The following is a 19,850-nucleotide window of genomic DNA, read 5'->3' on the forward strand; positions in this document are numbered from 1 at the left end:
ACTCCATGACACATAAATGTATGTTGAGAGTATAACCATTCATCAAAAAATAAAACTTTACTATACTGCAGGAAAGATTGGCATGCCCCAGAAAAACCAATACGATGAGATTAGTGAAACACTGACATGTGTTCATTCACTTTTTTTTTTCTCGAGAAAAAAGGTGCAGCTTCTAGGATTGTCCCTATAACTTATTAACTATATAAATATAACTATGCATGCTCTATCAACTAGCAAATGTACTTAATATAGATTTCATCATACAAACACAAAAATTTCCCACAATTATCAATTATTAAAAAATCAAATGTATACCATATGTATTTATAAATATGATCTGACTTAAATCTATAAATCAACTATGCTTAGTGTTGTTGATACCCAAGTGATGGAACTTTAAATACAAAATGGTTATTTCTTTATTAAATCTTTAAATATTCTTAGTTTTTGATATGATAGAATGGTATTTAATCTATTATAGTCAAAGAAAAAAAGAATTATCTCTAACAACTACAAAGTATCTAACCAAAAAAAAAAATTACGCAGTAACTATGTTGTAGTTAGAACAAAAAGAAGCTGCACCATAATTAAATCAACAATCTTAATGCATTTACTGGACAATCGTGTAGAAGTAAATGTAAGTATAGCCTCAACTAAGAATACAAGTAGCGAAAAGATAGGGAAAAAAATTTCCAACAAGTGTAGATCACCAAATCTTTGCAACACCTTATATTTGCCAGACAGGTAATTTTTGTTTTTATAAGTGAAGCAAAATTTTCATTCATTTTAGTAATTGCATATTAAACCAGAAGTCTCTGTCGAGACTGTAGCTCTACTGGTTTATACTTAAAACAGAGGAAGAGAAAAGTAGCAGTTGCGACTTGAAACTTTAAAAACAGCAATTCATAGAAAAATGATCCTTGCCAATCATCAAAGCAAAAACCGATGCAGAGAGTTATGTATCTTAGTGTAGTCTACTTGTGTGCCAAGATATATTGAAATCAAACCAAAACTGTAGAAGGAGAAGCATTTTGAAAGAATTTCAAAGAAATTTCTATTTTTATTAACCATGGCAACACCGTTCATTGAAATCAAAAACCGATGCACAGAATTATGTATCTTAGTGAAGTCTACTTGTGTGCCAAGTTACACTGAAATCAGACCAAAACTGGAGGAGTAGCATTTTGAAAGAATTTCAAAAAAATTTCTATTTTTAGTAACCATGGCAACACCGTTCATCGAAATCAAAAACCGATGCACAGAATTATGTATCTTAGTGTAGTCTACTTGTGTGCCAAGTTATATTGAAATTGGACCAAATCTATAGGAGGAGTAGCATTTTGAAAGAATTTCAAAGAAATTTCTATTTTTAGTAACCATGGCAACACCGTTCATTGAAATCAAAAACCGATGCACAGAATTATGTATCATAGTGTAGTCTACTTGTGTGCCAAGTTATATTCAAATAGAACTAAAACTGTAGGAGGAGTAGCATTTTGAAAGAATTTCAAAGAAATTTCTATTTTTAGTAACCATGGCAACACCGTTCATTGAAATCAAAAACTGATGCACAGAATTATGTATCTTAGTGTAGTCTACTTGTGTGCCAAGTTATATTGAAATTGGACCAAATCTGTAGGAGGAGTAGCATTTTGAAAAATTGTTTACAGACAGACGGACGGACGCCGGACGCATTACTATCGCATAAGCTCTTCTGGTCTCTGACCAGTAGAGCTAATAAAAATTAACATGATCAAGAATGAAACATCTGTCGATGTGTACAGAATGTCAAGAGTAATAGAGCTAAAATAAAGTTCTCCTAAATGAAATATTTTGAAATATAGAACAGAAAATATAAACAAAAGAAATTTTACCTCAAAGAAATAGGTTGTTACTGCACCTTTCATGATTTCAAAGAAAATGCCAAATTATCATTAAGAGGGAAATGGTTTTGAAAGACTATTTCAAAATTACTGTTTTACTATCTGAATTTCAAAAAACATTTTCTAATTCTTTTATAGATTGGGTCAAAAACATTTGCTGATCATTGAGATTTCAATCCTACAAATACAATCAAACTGATTTTCCCCCCCTTTTCGTTTTTCGTATTTTAACAGCTTGGTTTAAATACGAGGGGTGATTATTTTCTTTATCAGTTTGAAGTAGTTCTTTCATTGATTGTCACACAGCTATATAATTTTTCATGAAAAGTTTTAACACACCATTTGTAACAAGTGCACAACAGTGGCAGCATGTTAATTCTCATGCACATTAATTAGCTTATTATTAGGGCTGAAACGATACGCCCCCTCCACGATACGATACGTATTGCAATACTTGCGTCACAATTCAATTTTTTCAATACGATACAATTTAAGAACGAAACTATTCCTAAGATTAAAGAAAACGTTTTCAGATTTAAAAAACAAAGAGTAAAAGGTGGTGATACAATAGAAATATACTACCAGGGGTATGCAATTTAAAAACTCAAGTGCTAGCCCGCGGGCTAGTGGCAGCAATAAAGTTACTAGCCCCAAGTAAAAAGTTATTAGCCCAAATACAGGGACAAAAATTAAAATAAAACAAATGTTGAAAAAATTAATCATTGAAAAAGTCAGGGTACTAAGGTCAATCTTTTGAAAATTAAAATTTTATTCTTACAATTAAAATTAAATCATATAAAATTAATGATTATGACAGAAAATAAAAATGAATTTAAAATAAATATCTGAAGATCTTTCCTTTTCTGATTATTTTGCACTAGCTCATTTAGAATGAAAATAAATTCATTTTGTTTTCATATAAAATCCTTATATACACTAGAAATATATTTCATGTGAATCACACTGATCTTTCAGTTGATTGAGTGATCGTAAATAATTTAATGAGATATATCTGCATGTATATTTACAATAAACGGAGGAAATTCGGATTAGGAAAAAAAAGATCGTTTTTGGAAGTAAATAAGTCAGGAAGTACTGCAAAATGGAGAAAATTATGGAGATTTATTGACAGTAAGAGCATGTTGCCTGGAAAATATTCACTGGTTGGGAATTTGATAGCAAAAAATGAGTAAAATACCGTTTGTACTTTATGTATTAACTTACATGCGTAGTTAATTTTTACTAGCCCGAATTTACTAATTTGTTAATTGCACATCTCTGATACTTGTGGTTCTGTTGATTAAGAACACTTTATTTGTATAGATAATAGCAGAGGCAGCCTACTCTGAAACTTTACCGTCCCAATTTGTGTCAAACTGTTAAAATAAGGTCGAACCCGATCTATTTCAAAGAGTTCACCAAACCCGATTATAAAAAAAACGTATCGAACCGAAAATCGAGATGGTGAATTGAATATTGAATCGAGCAATTATATCGAACAATATCGATATTTCGGTGAATCGTTTCAGCCCTACTTATTATTAATAATGTTTAGAATTTGAAGATTAAGATGAATTCAAAAATTAACAATTAACAAAAGCAAACGATATTGGTGCTAGCTGCCAAACATTTACAACTACGACTCATTACTTGTATTTACACTGGTCTCCCAATGCTACTCCTTTGAATCAATGTTTCAATATTTTTTTAGTCATCATGCTCGTTATTAGCTACAGGATAAATCAAAATTTATGACAGCTTGGGGAAATAATAATCCTTACTCTGGGTTGTCCCCAAGACCCGAGGACCAGGGTAATTCCATGTCTATATATACATAATTCAATGACATTATTCCCAGGCTTTTTTTGCTTTTCCAGGCTCTCAACCCCGTTAGGGAAGGAGTCCTAAACCCCCTTCTAACTTTTTCATTATCCCCTGCTAATTTGATGATTGGGGAAATTTTCTGGTTGAGGATTTTGTACATTTTACAACAAAACTATACCTCAATTACCAAAATTTTATATCAACACAAGAGCCATCTATCAAAAATATTGTGTAATTTTGCAACTTACATGAAAATACCCGAGATTTCATAACTTGTTCTTCATTCTTTGATGAATTACTCTTACAGACATGCTATGCACTTATTAATAGTACATGGACATTTGTAACAACCAGAGAATAAAATGCATCCATGAAACCTGTAATTGTACAAGCAATGATATACTAGTGTAAATAATTGGCTCTTGTGCATAAAAAATTCCTCAGTTTATGCTATTAAAATAAAAAAGTAATAGTTTAGCCAGTCTGCATGTTAAGAATGTTACAATGTTCATTCATTCTTCACAATGTGCCTGTACGTGTTACTACATCTTTTGGGTTTTCCACAGCAAATTTTGCGTAATTTCTCTTTCCAATCTCTTTAATTTTATTCAAACTGAAGGAAAACACGCGCGTAATTATTTATTGTTCTCAACAGGTGCTAGTTTCTGGTAAAATGCCAGTACCACTACGAGCACAGGAAGTGAGCGGCGCCATTTTTAATAGTTGACATTATTCGTGGAATTCCTTTAAAATTGACCTGGTTTCAGGGTTGTTTGGGGGATCATGGTTATTTAAGATACTTACATTCATATAGGTCTCTGTTTTGTATCTCTCCATCAGGCTATAATCACTTTGAGAGATCGTTCAGGTAGATTTATTATTACAGGAAGTGCACCTATCCCATTTTGTACCATGTGCGCATGTTTTCACCCGAATTTTTTTAAACCGGAAATGGGAAAACAAAGGAGCGGCGGATCCAATCACAAGTCAAACCCACCCTTAACTTTAGGAGATAAAATTGAATAAAGAATAAGATGAAATTGTTTCACTTTGATCTTGTTAGGTAATTTTAAAAGAGGGATTATTGCCTTCTCTCGACCTGTTGGCCAAGAACAATGCAACTTAACCTTGAAAAAAAAGAAAATGATTTACTTTTAGAGATTTTCTAATCCCATTAACAACTATTTTATTTTGAAAATTCTGCATTAATGTTGAAAATTTCTGCTAATTCAATTTTCAAATCCAGAATCGGAGAGGGCAATTTCTTGAAAGTTAATTAAATTAAACAATGACCCTTTTGATATATACCTATAGGGCCCTGGGCCTTTTCAATTAGAATTTTTAAATTGAAAAAAAAAATGGTAAAAATTTAGGAAATATTGGTGTCTTATATTCATTTAGTTTGAATTGAACACTTATTCCCTAAGTAAATCTAGCTTTATGAATAGATAAAATCTCAAGATTTTAAATGTTTTGAAATAAATGTAAAAATCACAGAAAGATTCAATCTGCATGTCTTTGAGATACTTTACCTTGATTTTTTTTTTTAAAAAGGAAATTTTCAACCGGTGCAGGGTCCTTTTCCTGGATCCACACGCAAAAGTTAAGCCATGAGGGCTAATATCCAAGTGTGCTGAAGATTATACATGTTAATTTAATACATGTTAACATGTCATGGTTACACCAATTATACTTCATATTTTTGAAATCCTGCATTCTTAAATTTATTTACCTTAACTGATGAGGCTTCATTGTACATATAAAATATGCTGTTTCTGCTTCTTTGTTTTACTATCTTAAGTTTAAAAAAATGCATTTAAAAGTATCATAAGTAAACTGTTTATCATTTATCATAAAAAGAAAAATTGAAGTTATGATATTCTATTAAAAAAATACTTTCAAATTTTAGTGTGAAATAGAGAATGAGCCCATCTACATCAAAGTCTTGTTATGTGTCTGTCTGTATACTTTTTTTTCTGGACATTTGTCTGCCTGTCCATGTGTAATTCACTGTTTGCTATTTAACAATGAAATTATAATACTGAAGGAACTTAGTTTTTAATTTGTGTTAATAAAAAAAAAGATAGAGAAACAAGGTTATTTTTATGAGAAAGAAGTCCTTGTACATGTATGTATGTAAAAATTTTGAGTCAGATGTATTTCTTATTAGTAAGTTGTTAAGTAGTAACAAAGAAAACTTTTAAAGGTCCAATAAATGCAATACATACTGTCAATATAAATTTTTGAAAATTATGATTTATTATTTAAGTATTTTCTTAACATAACATTGCATGAATATAATTTTCAAAGTCATCTCATTTATAACATTAATATTATTTTGCCCCTAATAATCAACAGATTCATCAATAATCATGATATATGACTATTTGATTGTGTCTCAGATTTCTCTAAACGTTCACTGTTCCCACTGACTGAAATACTTTCATAAATATGTTCATCATCCTGCTCTGAACCATTACAATTACTTGTCTCTACACCATTAATGCACGTCCGTCTACGACTGTCCCATGACGAATGAAAATTTACTCCGTCTTGCGCACCACCGTTAATTTCACTGTCGAAAACCGCCAATCGTTCCGACACAGGATTGGAAATTTTGAAAAAATTATCATCACTACTTGGGTTAAATATGTCCTCCTCAGATTTTTTGCTGCTGCTGAAAGTCGGTGGAGATTGCCTCAAAGTTTCTTCTGCCATTGGCACACTGAAGTCTCTTCTGAGATCAACCATTCTTCCATATGATGCAAGAGAGCTCTGAGTGTCTGTTTTATCAAATTCACTGTTTTGCCTCTCACCCATTGGTCGCAAGAGAGCAGTCTGGCTTTCCCTGTAAACAATACAAATTGATGTTTTAATTCAGATCAATGAATATTAAATAAAGCTGGCAATTAAGAATAGATGAATAATCAAAATTATGCAATGATCTTTATCACATTTTCTTATTATGCAGATATGCTATTATCAGGAAGTAAACCAAGTACAATGAGTATGGCTTGAAGAGGCTGGAAGTCTTAATCAAAGGAAGATAACTCTTTCCGTGTTCTTTTTCTCCCTAGGTTAATTTAGGGCTTTAATTCTAGCCTTTTCTATTTTCTAGAGTAATATATCTTAAACATAGGTAATCAAAGATTACGAACCTCACCTCGACGAATGTTATCAGTTTAAGTAATGCAAATCTCACATCATATTTTCTTAATATTCAGTATTCATCCCAACAACAATACTCTTGCAAGTTGTGTTTAACCCCTTACACGGCATGTACACATTTCTACGCGTGTAGCGTGAAAAACATGTATAGTGTAAACAAATATTCATAACTGTTAATGCTGCAGATATCAAGGACTTCAAGTTCATTCGGATTGATCTGTTCCCAAAACTTTCAGCTGGTCTCTTGTATAGAAAATTTAGGTCAGATCCAGCATCCCAAGCAAGTCTGGTAGTGTCCATACTTAGATGCATCATCCATGCAAGTTTGGTTTAGCTAGGGCTTATAGTTACTTGGGAATGAAAATATAGGTCAGATCCAGCATCCCAAGCAAGTCTGGTAGTGTCCATCCCTAGATACATCATCCATGCAAGTTTGGTTCAGGTAGGGTTTATAGTTACTTGGGAATGAAAATATAGGTCAGATCCAGCATCCGAAGCAAGTCTGGTAGTGTCCATCCTTCGATGCATCATCCATGCAAGTTTGGTTTAGCTAGGGCTTATAGTTACTTGGGAATGAAAATGCAGGCCAGATCCAGCATCCGAAGCAAGTCTGGTAGTGTCCATCCCTAGATACATCATCAATGCAAGTTTGGTTCAGGTAGAGGCTTATAGTTACTTGGAAATGAAAATGTAGATCAGATCCAGCATCCGAAGCAAGTCTGGTAGTGTCCATCCCTAGATGCATCATCCATGCAAATTTGGTCCAAATAGGGCTTATAGTTACAGTGTACTTGGGAATGAAAATGTAGGTCAGATCCAGCATCGGAAACAAGTCTGGTAGTGTCCATCCCCAGATGCATCATCCATGCAAGTTTGGTCCAAATAAGGCTTATAGTTCCTGTGGAATGGACCTGCTCCAAAAACTTTAACCTGGTCACTCATCTGGAAAATGTAGGTCAGATCCAGCATCTGAAGCAAGTTTTGTAGTGTCCTTTCCTTGATGCATCATCCATGCAAGTTTGGTCCAGGTAGGGCTTATAGTTCACTGGGAATAGACCTGCTCTAAAAACTTTAACCTGGTCACTCATCTGAAAAATGTAGGTCAGATCCAGCATCCGAAGCAAGTCTGGTAGTGTACATCCCTAGATGCATCATCCATGCAAGTTTGGTCCGGGTAGGGCTTATAATTCCTTGGGAATGGACCTGCTCCAAAAACTTGAACCTGCTCCAAAAACTTTAACCTGGTCACTCATCTAGAAAATGTAGGTCAGATCCAGCATCCGAAGCAAGTCTGGAAGTGTACATTCCTAGATGCATCATCCATGCAAATTTGGTCCCGGTAGGGCTTATAGTTCCTTGGGAATGGACCTGCTCCAAAAACTTTAACCTGGTCACTCATCTAGAAAATGTAGGTCATATCCAGCATCCGAAGCAGGTCTGGTAGTGTACATCCCTAGATGCATCATCCATGCAAGTTTGGTTCAGGTAGGGCTTATAGTTACTTGGGAATGGACTTGCTCCTAAAACTTTAACCTGGGACGCCGACGCCAACGCTGGGGGTATAGCATAAGCTCATCTCGACTTCGTCGAGGTGAGCTAAAAAATGATGTATTCAATCTTATTTTTCATTTCGTAAGAAACAATTGTAAAGAATACATGGTCCAGTATTACACTAAATATGGTACATGCACCAAGCATTCCCTCTTAAACATGGTTTTCATATTATACATAAACATTTATATTTATGGTTTCAATCCTAGCTTGTTAGTTTTGATTATTTTGCCTAACTTACAGTTTTGATCCTTACTTTTTTTTCCAGCATGGTTTTGATATTCTACATAAACATTACCCGTACTTTAATCCTTGCCTATTCTCTGGCATGGTTTTGATATTCATGTGCATCGATCAACATTACTTAACAATTTAATTTTAATCCTAGTCTGTTCACTTAGACTCTAACACGGTTTTGATATTGTGCATCAACAATTACATTACTTACGGTTTTAATCCTAGCCTGTTCTCTAACATGGTTTTGATATTTTGCAGTGTAGTTCTGAGATCAGGAGTCCCTAGTCCCAAGTAGAATCTCATCTGAAAATCAGAAATAATTAACTGAATATGCATAGTTTTACACAGAATAAAAATAAATTTCTACAAGAACAACATGATTAAAATGGGTACTTCAGTTCAATGTCTAATTTCACATTTATAATTAAAATTAAGATATATGGTAGTTTACTTAATGGTTATATACATATTTGCCAAAAAATCATTTGACTCAGTTGAACACTTATATGGCTCATATCCTAAAACTGTACTTTCAAATACAGGTACATGTAGGAATAGAACTGTTGGATTCATGTTTTTCTTATTTTCACTCCACAATATATTTTAATTTTTTTAAAATGTGTAACATTTAAAGAAAGAAGGCGTACAAGGCGATGTCAATCCCCCGCTCTAAGAGAAGACATTTCTCATTTTTAAAAGTTCATGAAAGCGATATTTAAAAATCATATAGTTTGTTTCATCTTTTACACATTTAATTCAGAATTTCATTGTTTTATTATTTTATGAATAATTTATTTTTTAACCCATGTTTTTAAGATGTGATAACAAAAAGCAAAAGCTTCACCCATGATTCGAACTCACTCCATAGAGCAGGGTTTGTCAAAAGACCAACCGCCTTAACCACTACGCTACGAAGTATATGCGTTATCAATGTCTGTCAGTATTATTTAAATGAACGGGTTTGTTGAAGCATACATTTTTTTCAGAAAATTTCGACTTTCATATAGAATGGATTCAGATTCTATTTTTTGGACAAATGGAATAGATTTCACATTCACGTTTCTATCATTAAAGCGTTAACAAAAAATGGAGACTTGACCCATTCATGTTCAAAATTCATTTTTTTATGGCTCTTGTAAACCCATTTACCACTAAATATGCTAAACTGTCAACTTTGAAAAAAGATTTGTCAAATGATAAGTCGTTCAGTAAAAAAAAAATCATAAATATTTTGAAGATGTCATTACTGAGAACATGTTTTTAGAAAAATATAACTTTTCCGTTAATTTTGAAAATTGAGAAACATATTGTCTCAAGCGGGGGATTGTCCATGCCTTTAATATGCCCTCTTTCTTTTTCAGCATTTTTTTGGAGTATCCATTAAAATGATTAAATTGGCTACTCAAAAGAATTTCATGAAAATAAAAGAAAGTTACACAAATTTAGTCATCATTTAATAGTTTAAGAAACAATTTATACCTGGCTTATATTTTTGTTTAAAGTAAACACACCATACTTAAACAAGGTTTGTTCTTTGCCCTTTGAATAAAGAGGAAACCTAAAAAAAATTAAAACAGTGGATTAGTGGGGAAATACCTCATGTAAAGTTTCACATGTGAGCAAAATGGAAGAAGGCTTTCTTTTATGCAAAACTTTAACTACTAATTTCAGTTGAAAGAAATAAAGATAAATGCCTAGTGTGAAAATGTATGATTATTTCTAACCAATAACCCAAGAAATCATACTCTTTGAGATATTAACAAGATAGAAGTAGGTTATATGTCACTATGAAACATGATTTCAAATACTTGTGTATATACTTTAACCCCTAACAATATTTTAGAATGAATATTTTTTAGTTCAAAACACAAAAATAAAAATGTAATTTTTATTTCTTTCCTTAATTATACTATTATGTAATTTACTTAAAAATAATTTGAGAGCTGGAGAAAAATTTAGTTTTGCATAAATTAACAAACTGTGTATTTTTTGAAAAGAGAATTTCAAAATTTCTCGAGAATAAGGTAAGACTTAATTCCTTTGAGAATAAGGTAAGACTTACACTCTCTCTTTATCCTCTAATTTTGTGTGGATGTGATCATGGATGGTTGACCTTGACACTTGATGGTCCATGCCATATCTCAATGGAATGTCAAGGACACTAGAGATCATCAGCAGTAGGTGACAAGTATAACCAAGGGAGACAGCTATCATATTGTCATCTTTACCTTTAAATAAGCAAAAACGATATATGTATCTCGGTGTGAATAAAAAAATAAACCCATCTTTAAAAATTGGCAAAAATTATCATTCACAAATTATGTTAATTCTAAAATTTTGCATCTTAGTCCAGAGTGAAAACTAAACAATCAACTCTTTTACTGTATTTGGTTCAAGTTTTCTTTAAATTCTTTTGTATTTTTAAATGCAAAATACACACTTTCATATACTGTATACAGGGTTATTTTCGCCCCGTGTTATTTTCGCCCTTTTGCACTTGCGAACAATTTTGCCCCATTTTAAATTCGCCCATTCATAGTTCTGCTTAAGAATTTATGCTGTGTAATTTGAATTTCTTTTAAATTCGCCTCAGAGGGTGAAAATACACACTTTATACAGTAGTCGTGGGTGTGTTGTATTCATGTTTACATTTCTACCTTGAAAATCTTCTGAATTAGGCAAGCAAACATCAGCAATGAAATACTGCCCTTTCTTCTGTAATAAACCAAATAGGTAAAAATTAATATACAGTTAGATTTGAAAATATACAGGAATCCTCCTTATCCTTGATAATATAAAGTTAGGCTAAGTTAGTAAAAAAAATTGTTCTTTTGATCTGTAAAAATATCAGTCTCAATCTATTTTGAAAAAAAAAATTATATCTGTTTCACAAAACCTTCTCTAATGCACTTTGTATATATAAATTTCAGCTTATCGATAAACATTACAATGAAATAAGAAAGACACAATGTAAGTGTATGTACATGAATATGTATACCTCAGTGATAGGGTAAATATAGGCAGCTAATTCCCTGATTAGTTGTTTTCTTCTGATAAACAGTTGTGCATTTTCTTTTATCAGTTTCTCCCTAAAAAAGAAATTAATATGTTCATGCAATCCAGCTCAAGTAACATAAGAATATATTTAAAAAATCTACTTTTAACTTCTATTCACACATACACCATTACATTTTAGTTTGAAAACTTTTTTAATTATTTTAAAAAAAATCTGCAAGTAAAAAATCCAATGCTTTCTGAGTAAGAGAAGTCAATAATTATAGTTGAGGAGTAAGAGAAGTCAATGATTTAAGTTGAGGAATAAGTTGAGGAGCATTAGAAGTTAATGATTTTATTTGAGGAGTAAGTTGAGGAGTAGAGACATCAATGATTTAAGTTGAGGAGTAAGTTGAGGAGTAGAGACGTCAATGATTTAAGTTGAGGAGTAATAGAAGTCAATGATTTACGTTGAGGAGAAAGAGAAGTCAATAATCAAATTTGAGGAGAAAGGTGAGGAGTAGAGAAGTCAAATATTTATGTTGAGGAGCTAGAGAAGTCAATGATTTAAGTTGAGGAGTAGAGAAGTCAAATTTAAGTTGAGGAGTAAGAGAAGTCAATAATTATAATTTAAGTTAAGGAGTAATAGAAGTCAATGATTTAAGTTGAGGAGTAAGAGAAGTCAATGATTTAAGTTGAGGAGCTAGAGAAGTCAATGATTTAAGTTGAGGAGTAGAGAAATCCAATAATTTAAGTTGAGGAGTAATATAAGTCAATGATTTAAGTTGAGGAGTAAGTTGAGGAGTATTAGAAGTTAATGATTTAAGTTGAAGAGTAGAGACATCAATGATTTAAGTTGAGGAGTACGTTGAGGAGTAGAGATGTCAATGATTTAAGTTGAGGAGTAAGTTGAGGAGTAGAGACATCAATGATTTAAGTTGAGGAGTAAGTTGAGGAGTAGAGATGTCAATGATTGAAGTTGAGGAGTAAATTGAGAATTAGAGATGTCAATGATTCAAGTTGAGGAGTAAGTTGAGGAGCTATAGAAGTCAATGATTTAAGTTGAGGAGTAGAGAATTCAATAATTTAAGGTGAGGAGTAATAGAAGTCAATGATTTAGTTGAGGAGTATTAGAAGTTAATGATTTAAGTTGAGGAGTAGAGACATCAATGATTTAAGTTGAGGAGTAAGTTGAGGAGTAGAGATGTCAATGATTGAAGTTTAGGAGTAAATTGAGAATTAGAGATGTCAATGATTCAAGTTGAGGAGTAAGTTGATGAGCTAGAGAAGTCAATGATTTAAGTTGAGGATTAGAGACATCAATGATTTAAGGTGAGGAGTAATAGAAGTCAATGACTTAAGTTGAGGAATAAGTTTAGGAGTAGAGAAGTCAAATATTTAAGTTGACAAGCTAGAGAAGTCAATGATTTAAGTTGAGGAGTAGAGAAGTCAATGATTTAATTTGAGGAGTAATATAATTCAATGATTTAAGTTGAGGAATAAGTTGAGGAGTAATAGAAGTTAATGATTTTAGTTGAGAAGTAAGTTGATGGGTTAGAGAATTTCCTTGGAGGACCTTGTCTGGTCGTAATCCTTCTTCTTTTCTCCATGTTCCTTCCACTTCTCTCTCAACTTCTCCCAATTCTTTTTCATTGCTGTGTCTGTGGAAGAATGTACACAAAAATAATAATCTAAAGACATTTTTTTTTTTACAATAACCTTATCCTGTAATAAGAAAATGAATACATTTATTTTCATAATTATACAGTGAAGGTCAAAATTCCATATGAATCAATTACTGATATCATTTTGTTCCATATTAATATCTATACAAAACTAAACGGTTTCATAATCAATGTTAATGTGCACATTTCTTAGATAAAAATAGCTGGATAAAAGATAATGATATAGAAGAGAACTCTTTAATTATGCAAGCACATATCAATTTAGGTCAATATATTAATGTCCAGATTACAATAACACCAGAGTCACCTTTCAAACAATGTAGGTGAACACTGTGTGAACAGTACCTTGTTCTTGGTTGGAGCTGTGACACTGGTCTGCTTGGTCCTTCATTTTATTGACAGAGGCTGTCCTCCAGGTGACCTCAGAACAGAGTTGTTCCCTCTTGAGGATCAGGTCCTCACACTGTGCCTTCTTTCTTGTAGTCTCTTGTGAAGACAGTAGCTTGTCCTCAATTGACCTTCGCACTTTATGCACTGACGCTTGAGTTTGTTTAATTGCTCGTAATACTGTGTAAATTCTGAATAAAATGATAATAAAGATAAGAATGGAAATGAAGTGCATATATTTTTCCTATGTCAATTTTCACAAATTTTACAGATAATGAATAAACTTTTTGGATGGATAAAATCACAAGTGAAAAATTTATATCTTTGTCAAAGGTATCAGACTGGGTAATTAATGTATATAAATTTCTATGTTCATTAAAGTTTGAGCCTTGATTAAGCACTTGTACTAAATTTACCTTGATAGAGAGCTTGTTGTGTAGGACTTTTTGACACTGGCTATTTCCACTTTTAGGAAACATTGATTGGTCACTGACAGTGGTTTAGCAGCTGTCTCCTCGCCAGGCTTATTTTGATCAGTTCCAGCACTAACATCCTTTCAAGTAAAATTCTATTAATTACTCTGAATCGTTTTAATTCCACAGTGTAAAAATTTCATGATTTCTCATATAGTATCAATCATGATGGTTTTAATTTCACACTACAAGAAAATAAATTTTTAAGTTCGAATAAGCATTGAAACGTTTTAAAGACTAATGTTAGCATTCACGGTTGTTATAATTTCGCGGAAAAATGATAAATCGCGAACATAGTGATATTAAAACCATCATGATTATTTGTCAATCTACAGTATTTGTTTGCAGGTTTTAGATTATATATGTACTAGTATTTAAAGATTAATGGTTTCCTTGAAATCTTTGATCACATATATTATAAAGACATTTCACAGCACACTATTAAGTCTTTTATATGGGTAAAGAGAGCAATGTCAACTATTCAGTGTATTCACACTTTTCAGATTGTTGATATATATATAAGGGTAAATTTTATTCCCAAACCATTCCCCAGTAATTTTAAGATAAATTTAAACTTCAGTATCTTCAACTCCATGAAACTGAGAAAATAAACTGAAGATATCGTAGTATTTGAATTGAGATGTCGATAGTAAAATCTCAAAGTACAAGTTGTTGGGAATTCCCATTCATTTCGATATATTCTTAGTAATCAAGATATCAGTATTTTGTCTAGTATTCAAGATACCAAAGTTCAACTGTACATTTATTAAATTGTTTTTTTTTAATTTAACCATTTACAATATAATAACATAGAACTTCATTTAAATATTTTATTAAGCTTCAGTTTAATTGATTTACTTCAATGACCTGGAGCAAAAGTCATTGAAAAATGAATTTTCCCCTGTCTTCATCAAATGTACACATTGTCATAACAATCTTACCACTGTTTTTATGTCTGGGGCACAGAAGAAATGATCAAACATTCCAAAAATCACTGTGTTTGGTGCATACTTCACGCCTTTGTCTTGTTGGAGCTGAAAAAGCAACTTCAATATTAATTTTATTTGAAAAGACAGGTCAATGTTTACCAGTATCCATTTTGTGCAATCATGAATGACAGCAATAATACCATATAAGTGGAAATTTTAGCGATGCGCAAATTTAGCGATTTCTACCTAAAATCTGGTATTCTATTTTTAGCGAGGATTGATTTTAGCGATTTTTAAATGCTAGCTAAAGAAGCTATAACATATAGTACGCAATTAATTTTTTACGCGATATTTATTTTTAGCGATGTCACCACCCTCACTAATAATTCAATTTGTTCTCACTGAAGGCAAGCATACAGCTAAATTTACAGTTTAGTTAAAAATGTCTTTTACCTTGTCAGCAAAATATTCCAGTGCATTAAGGTCAACCATCCAGTCCAAAAGGAGGCGCTTGCTAGATTTGTGTTTCACCCACACTCGAACAAGAAGAGCTGGTGTTACTAAGGAAACATATTTATTTCCAATGCAATATATATTACATGTATTAGAATCTACCAATTGGGAAGGCATAATTTTTTTCAGATGAGGAAAAAAGTACCAAGTATTAAGATGGACATTCTTAATATTTTATCAAACATCTGATAATTAATGTACAAGTTTTACTCACATTAATAATATTCAGTAACAAGAAATAACAGCATTTTTTATTGAGGAAATTTTTCCTACAATAAATTTTGAGTACTAAAATGATCATGCATTCCTCATTATTGTGAAAAGGATACATTGACTTGTGGTGTTAATTTTATCTTCATATCTGCTAATGTCAAAGCTCTGCCAGGAAGGATTCTGCAACAACAAAATAAATGTCAGTGATATATTTAAAGAATAATTAATATAAGGGAAAATACCTGATTGCTGTATAAATTATGGAGTCATATACCATCAAGTAATGTAAAACAGACATTATAGCCACATCAGACTGATTTCAGATTCTCACAATCCTCTTTAAGTTGAACAGCATAGAACTGGCAATTACATGTGTATATCAAGAAATTACGATATCATAACATAATAATAATGTAATAATATAAGAAAGGGAAGCCTATTGATGATTTTAACCTGACTTTAACCTGATTATCTATATATACATGTAGTCATATAGCACATTTTATGCCATGTTTCAGTGTTTAAAGTTTGTGAATATATGTTTCTCTTTCAAATCATCTGGTTTAAAATAATTATGCCTCCATATTTGAAAATTTGTGGGTTTAAAGTTTTTGCTCAATTTGTTTGTCTGCAAAATCTTTAACCTTGCCCATAACTTTTGATTGGTTGCAGCTGTGGATTTCACATGTGTATTACTTGTGACAAGACCTTTCTTTGGGTACCAACATTTTTGACTTCTTGGCCTTGACCTTTGAGTTCGATCCACTTTTGACTTTTTGACATTGACCTTAGAGTTTGCAAAACTGTAGGATTATGGTTTTATATATTTATCTTTGACCATATAGTATTACAGATTCCCTAATGCTAATATTATGAAGTTTACAGATAAAAGATTTTCTGTGCACTGTTGGGGAAAATATCTGCACTTTCCAGCATTGGTCAATCAACTACCGGTACCTTTTACTCCCTGCCATCTGACAAGAAAAAAATCAAAACAGAAACTAGCAACTTTTAAACAGTTGACGCTAGAATTTTTATATTTCACAGGTGTATTTCTTATGACAAGGCGTAACCCAAGTAGCATTGATTTTGAGCTTGAACTTGGAATTTGAGCCACTTTTAAAAAAAACTGAACTTGGCCATAACTTTTGAATAGTTGGTGCTTTGGCTTTCATATTTCACATGTATATTCATTCAATCTTTTCATTGGGTAACAACATTTTTGATATCTTGTCCTTGACCTTGGAGTTTGATCTGCATTAGAGAAATTTAACCTTTGCCATAAATTGTCATATGAGGGCATCAAGTGTTTTACACACACATCTTGTTTTTTCCTGGGGCCCCGAGAGTTCAAAGACCTGGCTGAGGATGAAGACCAGGATAAAAATTAGTTTTATAAATCCCTAACTGAAAACAATTACAGGCATAAACTGCTCAAAATTTTAACTGTCCAGGTGTACTCAGGGGTCATGTTTTACTTCATATGCATGTTTCTTTAATTACACTAGAATTATATTTTTAGAACTTTGTACTTGAAACTTATCTAACTTCCTTGATATACTATTTCTATTTTTTTTTAATGTAAATTATAGCATTCTATTTTAAGAATCATGTGAATTATATATTTATCTATTTGTCAGATGCTTACCAGTGATGCAGTGATGGTCTCACTTTGATAGAACTCTAAAAATAAAGCCAAACATTTCAATCAACTGAATGTACAATGCATCATCAGTGCATCACAAAAAGATGTGTATTTTGTGAGTTCTACACCAGATTAACAGTCTCACTCAAAAAAGAAAAAACTATCATGTCTAAGCATCAACCTATCACATAAGAATGAACCAATTGCATTAAATCAATTCACTGTATTACAATATTCAATTAACCTTTTGTTTGCACTATATTATATTAATGGTTTAATTAATATAAAAAAAAAATCTTTAAGAAATTCATACCTTTGCTATCCCTATCCTTGTGTAGACTGAAAAATGTCTCCAGTTCTCGGAGTTCCTTCCCAAACTGAAACTGGCATTTCAAATTTCTCACAGCGACTAGTTTCAAATGTCTTAATCTTCTCTAAAAAAGGTGATAAAACAAATAGTTGAAGCCATTCCTAATGGTTCATGTGAAATCAGACATATAGAAAAGAGTCATTTATCAGACTTTTTATGCATCAATTTTTCTGACTTATTAACGGAAGAGAAAAGTGGGAGCACTTGAAGATTTGGAGGAAAAATATATTCAAATCTTTTTGTAAATAAAATAAGAGAAATAAAATAACAGATATTGGCAACTCTTCCACCCTGGTATGATACAATGTAGTATGATAAGGCCATTCCAAGTTTTTTCAATGTTTAGAGCAAGGCGCAAGCGGACGCTAAACATAGAAAAAACTTGGAATGGCCTAAGGAAACTGCAATTTACTCTTAAAATATTGGCTCTACATTTTGACTTAAAGTTTAAATATTATTTTTTTTATAAATAGGTGCATGGTTTTTTGGTGAAAGAGGCAATCCCTCCGTCATGTTTTCAACCCAAGACCAAATATCGCTTATATTTCAAGACAATGACTGTGTAACCATGTATTGTAAGTATTATATTTAGCGTGTACGATATTTGGCAGAAATTGATTTTTGAACAAGTTAGCATAGATTTGATTTAGCGGATATCTTAATGTTCTTATTTAAGTGTATATTTGCAAAACATTTAGTGTTGTACTTGAATTAGCGAAAGTTTCTTTCCGCCAAAAGTGCTAAAAAGAATACAAAGCCAAATGTAATACGTTTACAGTATTTTGTTTATCCTGCAAAATATATTTACATTTGACCTCCAAAGTGAATTTAATTTTCAACATGATTTAGACACAGAGGAAACTAAGACGCTATTGCATAAACATTGCAATATATGTGACGTCACAATGCTTTTAGAATGTTGGAATACAAGCACGAGGCTTTGACTGAATAAAGCTTTTAAATTAGTTATTACTTTATTAATTAGGTTAATAGTACCTTTATTAAATCAATGCAAGGGGTAGTTGCAGGATAAAGTTTTAGAGCATGCAGGCTGCTGCTGCTAGTATTGACAGTTTGTGCTCTCTTAATCAAGAGAAGTATACCATGCTCTTTATTGTATCACTAAGTTACCTTTCACTTGCCTTTTTAAATCTGGAAATGTTTTCTTTAACCTCATGATTCTTTTAATGTATTGTATTGAAAAAAAAAAATAAATAAACTGTGACACAAGTATTACGATACGTGTTGTACAAATGTGAGAGGCCCGGTGTATGGTTTCAGTCCTAGAGTGTTTTTACTCTTTCTTTAATGTGTACTGATGGAATGGTTAGCTGCGATTAACTAATTTCTGCATGATAGCACATCAAGTGTAGACTTAGGATATATATATTTGGTCTTGCACTCACACGTGTGTGCACTGTCTACTAGTGATGCAAGCCTGGTGACAGTTTTTGCTACGGACTGAAGAACTTGTTTCATAACAATTGCATTTGTTTTAGATATCAGTTGAACACAGTGAAAGTTGAGTAAATTTACTAAATTGAAAGTCGAATATCTTGGATATGAGGTAACCCATATCTATTCTTGTTTTAAAAAATGAAAATAAAAACGTCTTCAATAAATAACCATCAAACTGGGAATGGTGATAAAGAAATATTGAATTCCGAGTTCAACGCTCTTGTAAGAGTAAACTCGTATGGGAAGAAGAAGAAGATTTCATCAAATAATTTTTTTTCTACTAGACTACTTTCAATTATTCTAACCTGGTTGCTTGGCAGCTCAAATAAGTTTGATGTGTTGATAAAGTCAACCATTTCTAGGTAAACATCGTATGCACATGAGATTCGATGTCATTTGTTCAAATCTGAAGCCATGGTTATAAATATATTGATCGGTCACAAGGAGGTGTCAGCTTAGTTCATCCACCATTTTTAACATCTCGCACATATCACGTGATGCTCATCCAATATCTTTGGCA

The 19,850-nt window shown here is 32.1% G+C and overlaps 1 protein-coding gene and 1 long non-coding RNA gene across 2 annotated transcripts in view; both read right to left on the reverse strand.

Annotated features, from left to right (window-relative positions):
- Positions 1–19,850, reverse strand: part of LOC134266691 (uncharacterized) — a 158,812-nt gene that overhangs the window by 70,428 nt on the left and 68,534 nt on the right. The gene's annotated exons all lie outside the window — the stretch shown is intronic.
- Positions 5,936–19,834, reverse strand: LOC134266685 (UV radiation resistance-associated protein-like). The gene is made up of 15 exons (XM_062748905.1): positions 19,636–19,834; positions 17,816–17,936; positions 17,506–17,540; positions 15,974–16,037; positions 15,585–15,682; positions 15,144–15,236; positions 14,146–14,282; positions 13,688–13,920; positions 13,234–13,318; positions 11,662–11,752; positions 11,321–11,378; positions 10,726–10,891; positions 10,143–10,221; positions 8,875–8,966; positions 5,936–6,555 (listed from the first exon to the last, which is right to left on the reverse strand). Exons 1-15 carry the CDS (start codon positions 19,684–19,686, stop codon positions 6,078–6,080), a joined length of 1,881 nt encoding a protein of 626 aa, XP_062604889.1. The 5' UTR covers positions 19,687–19,834; the 3' UTR covers positions 5,936–6,077.

This window comes from Saccostrea cucullata, unplaced genomic scaffold (genome assembly GCF_032062105.1).
Source record: "Saccostrea cucullata isolate Sc308-1 unplaced genomic scaffold, CSIRO_AGI_Scuc_v1 ctg433, whole genome shotgun sequence".
NCBI lineage: Eukaryota > Metazoa > Mollusca > Bivalvia > Ostreida > Ostreidae > Saccostrea > Saccostrea cuccullata.

Bases quoted from the DNA above. Each gene is read 5' to 3' on its own strand.
- LOC134266685 (XM_062748905.1), bottom strand. From the start codon at position 19,686: ATGGTTGACTTTATCAACACATCAAACTTATTTGAGCTGCCAAGCAAC. The intron at 16,038-17,505 runs GTAAGCATCTGA...TTGTTGTTGCAG, and splicing joins AGACCATCACTGCATCACTG to AATCCTTCCTGGCAGAGCTT. The intron at 6,556-8,874 runs GTAAGTAATGTA...TATTGTTTACAG, and splicing joins AACAGGCTAGGATTAAAACC to GGAAAGCCAGACTGCTCTCT.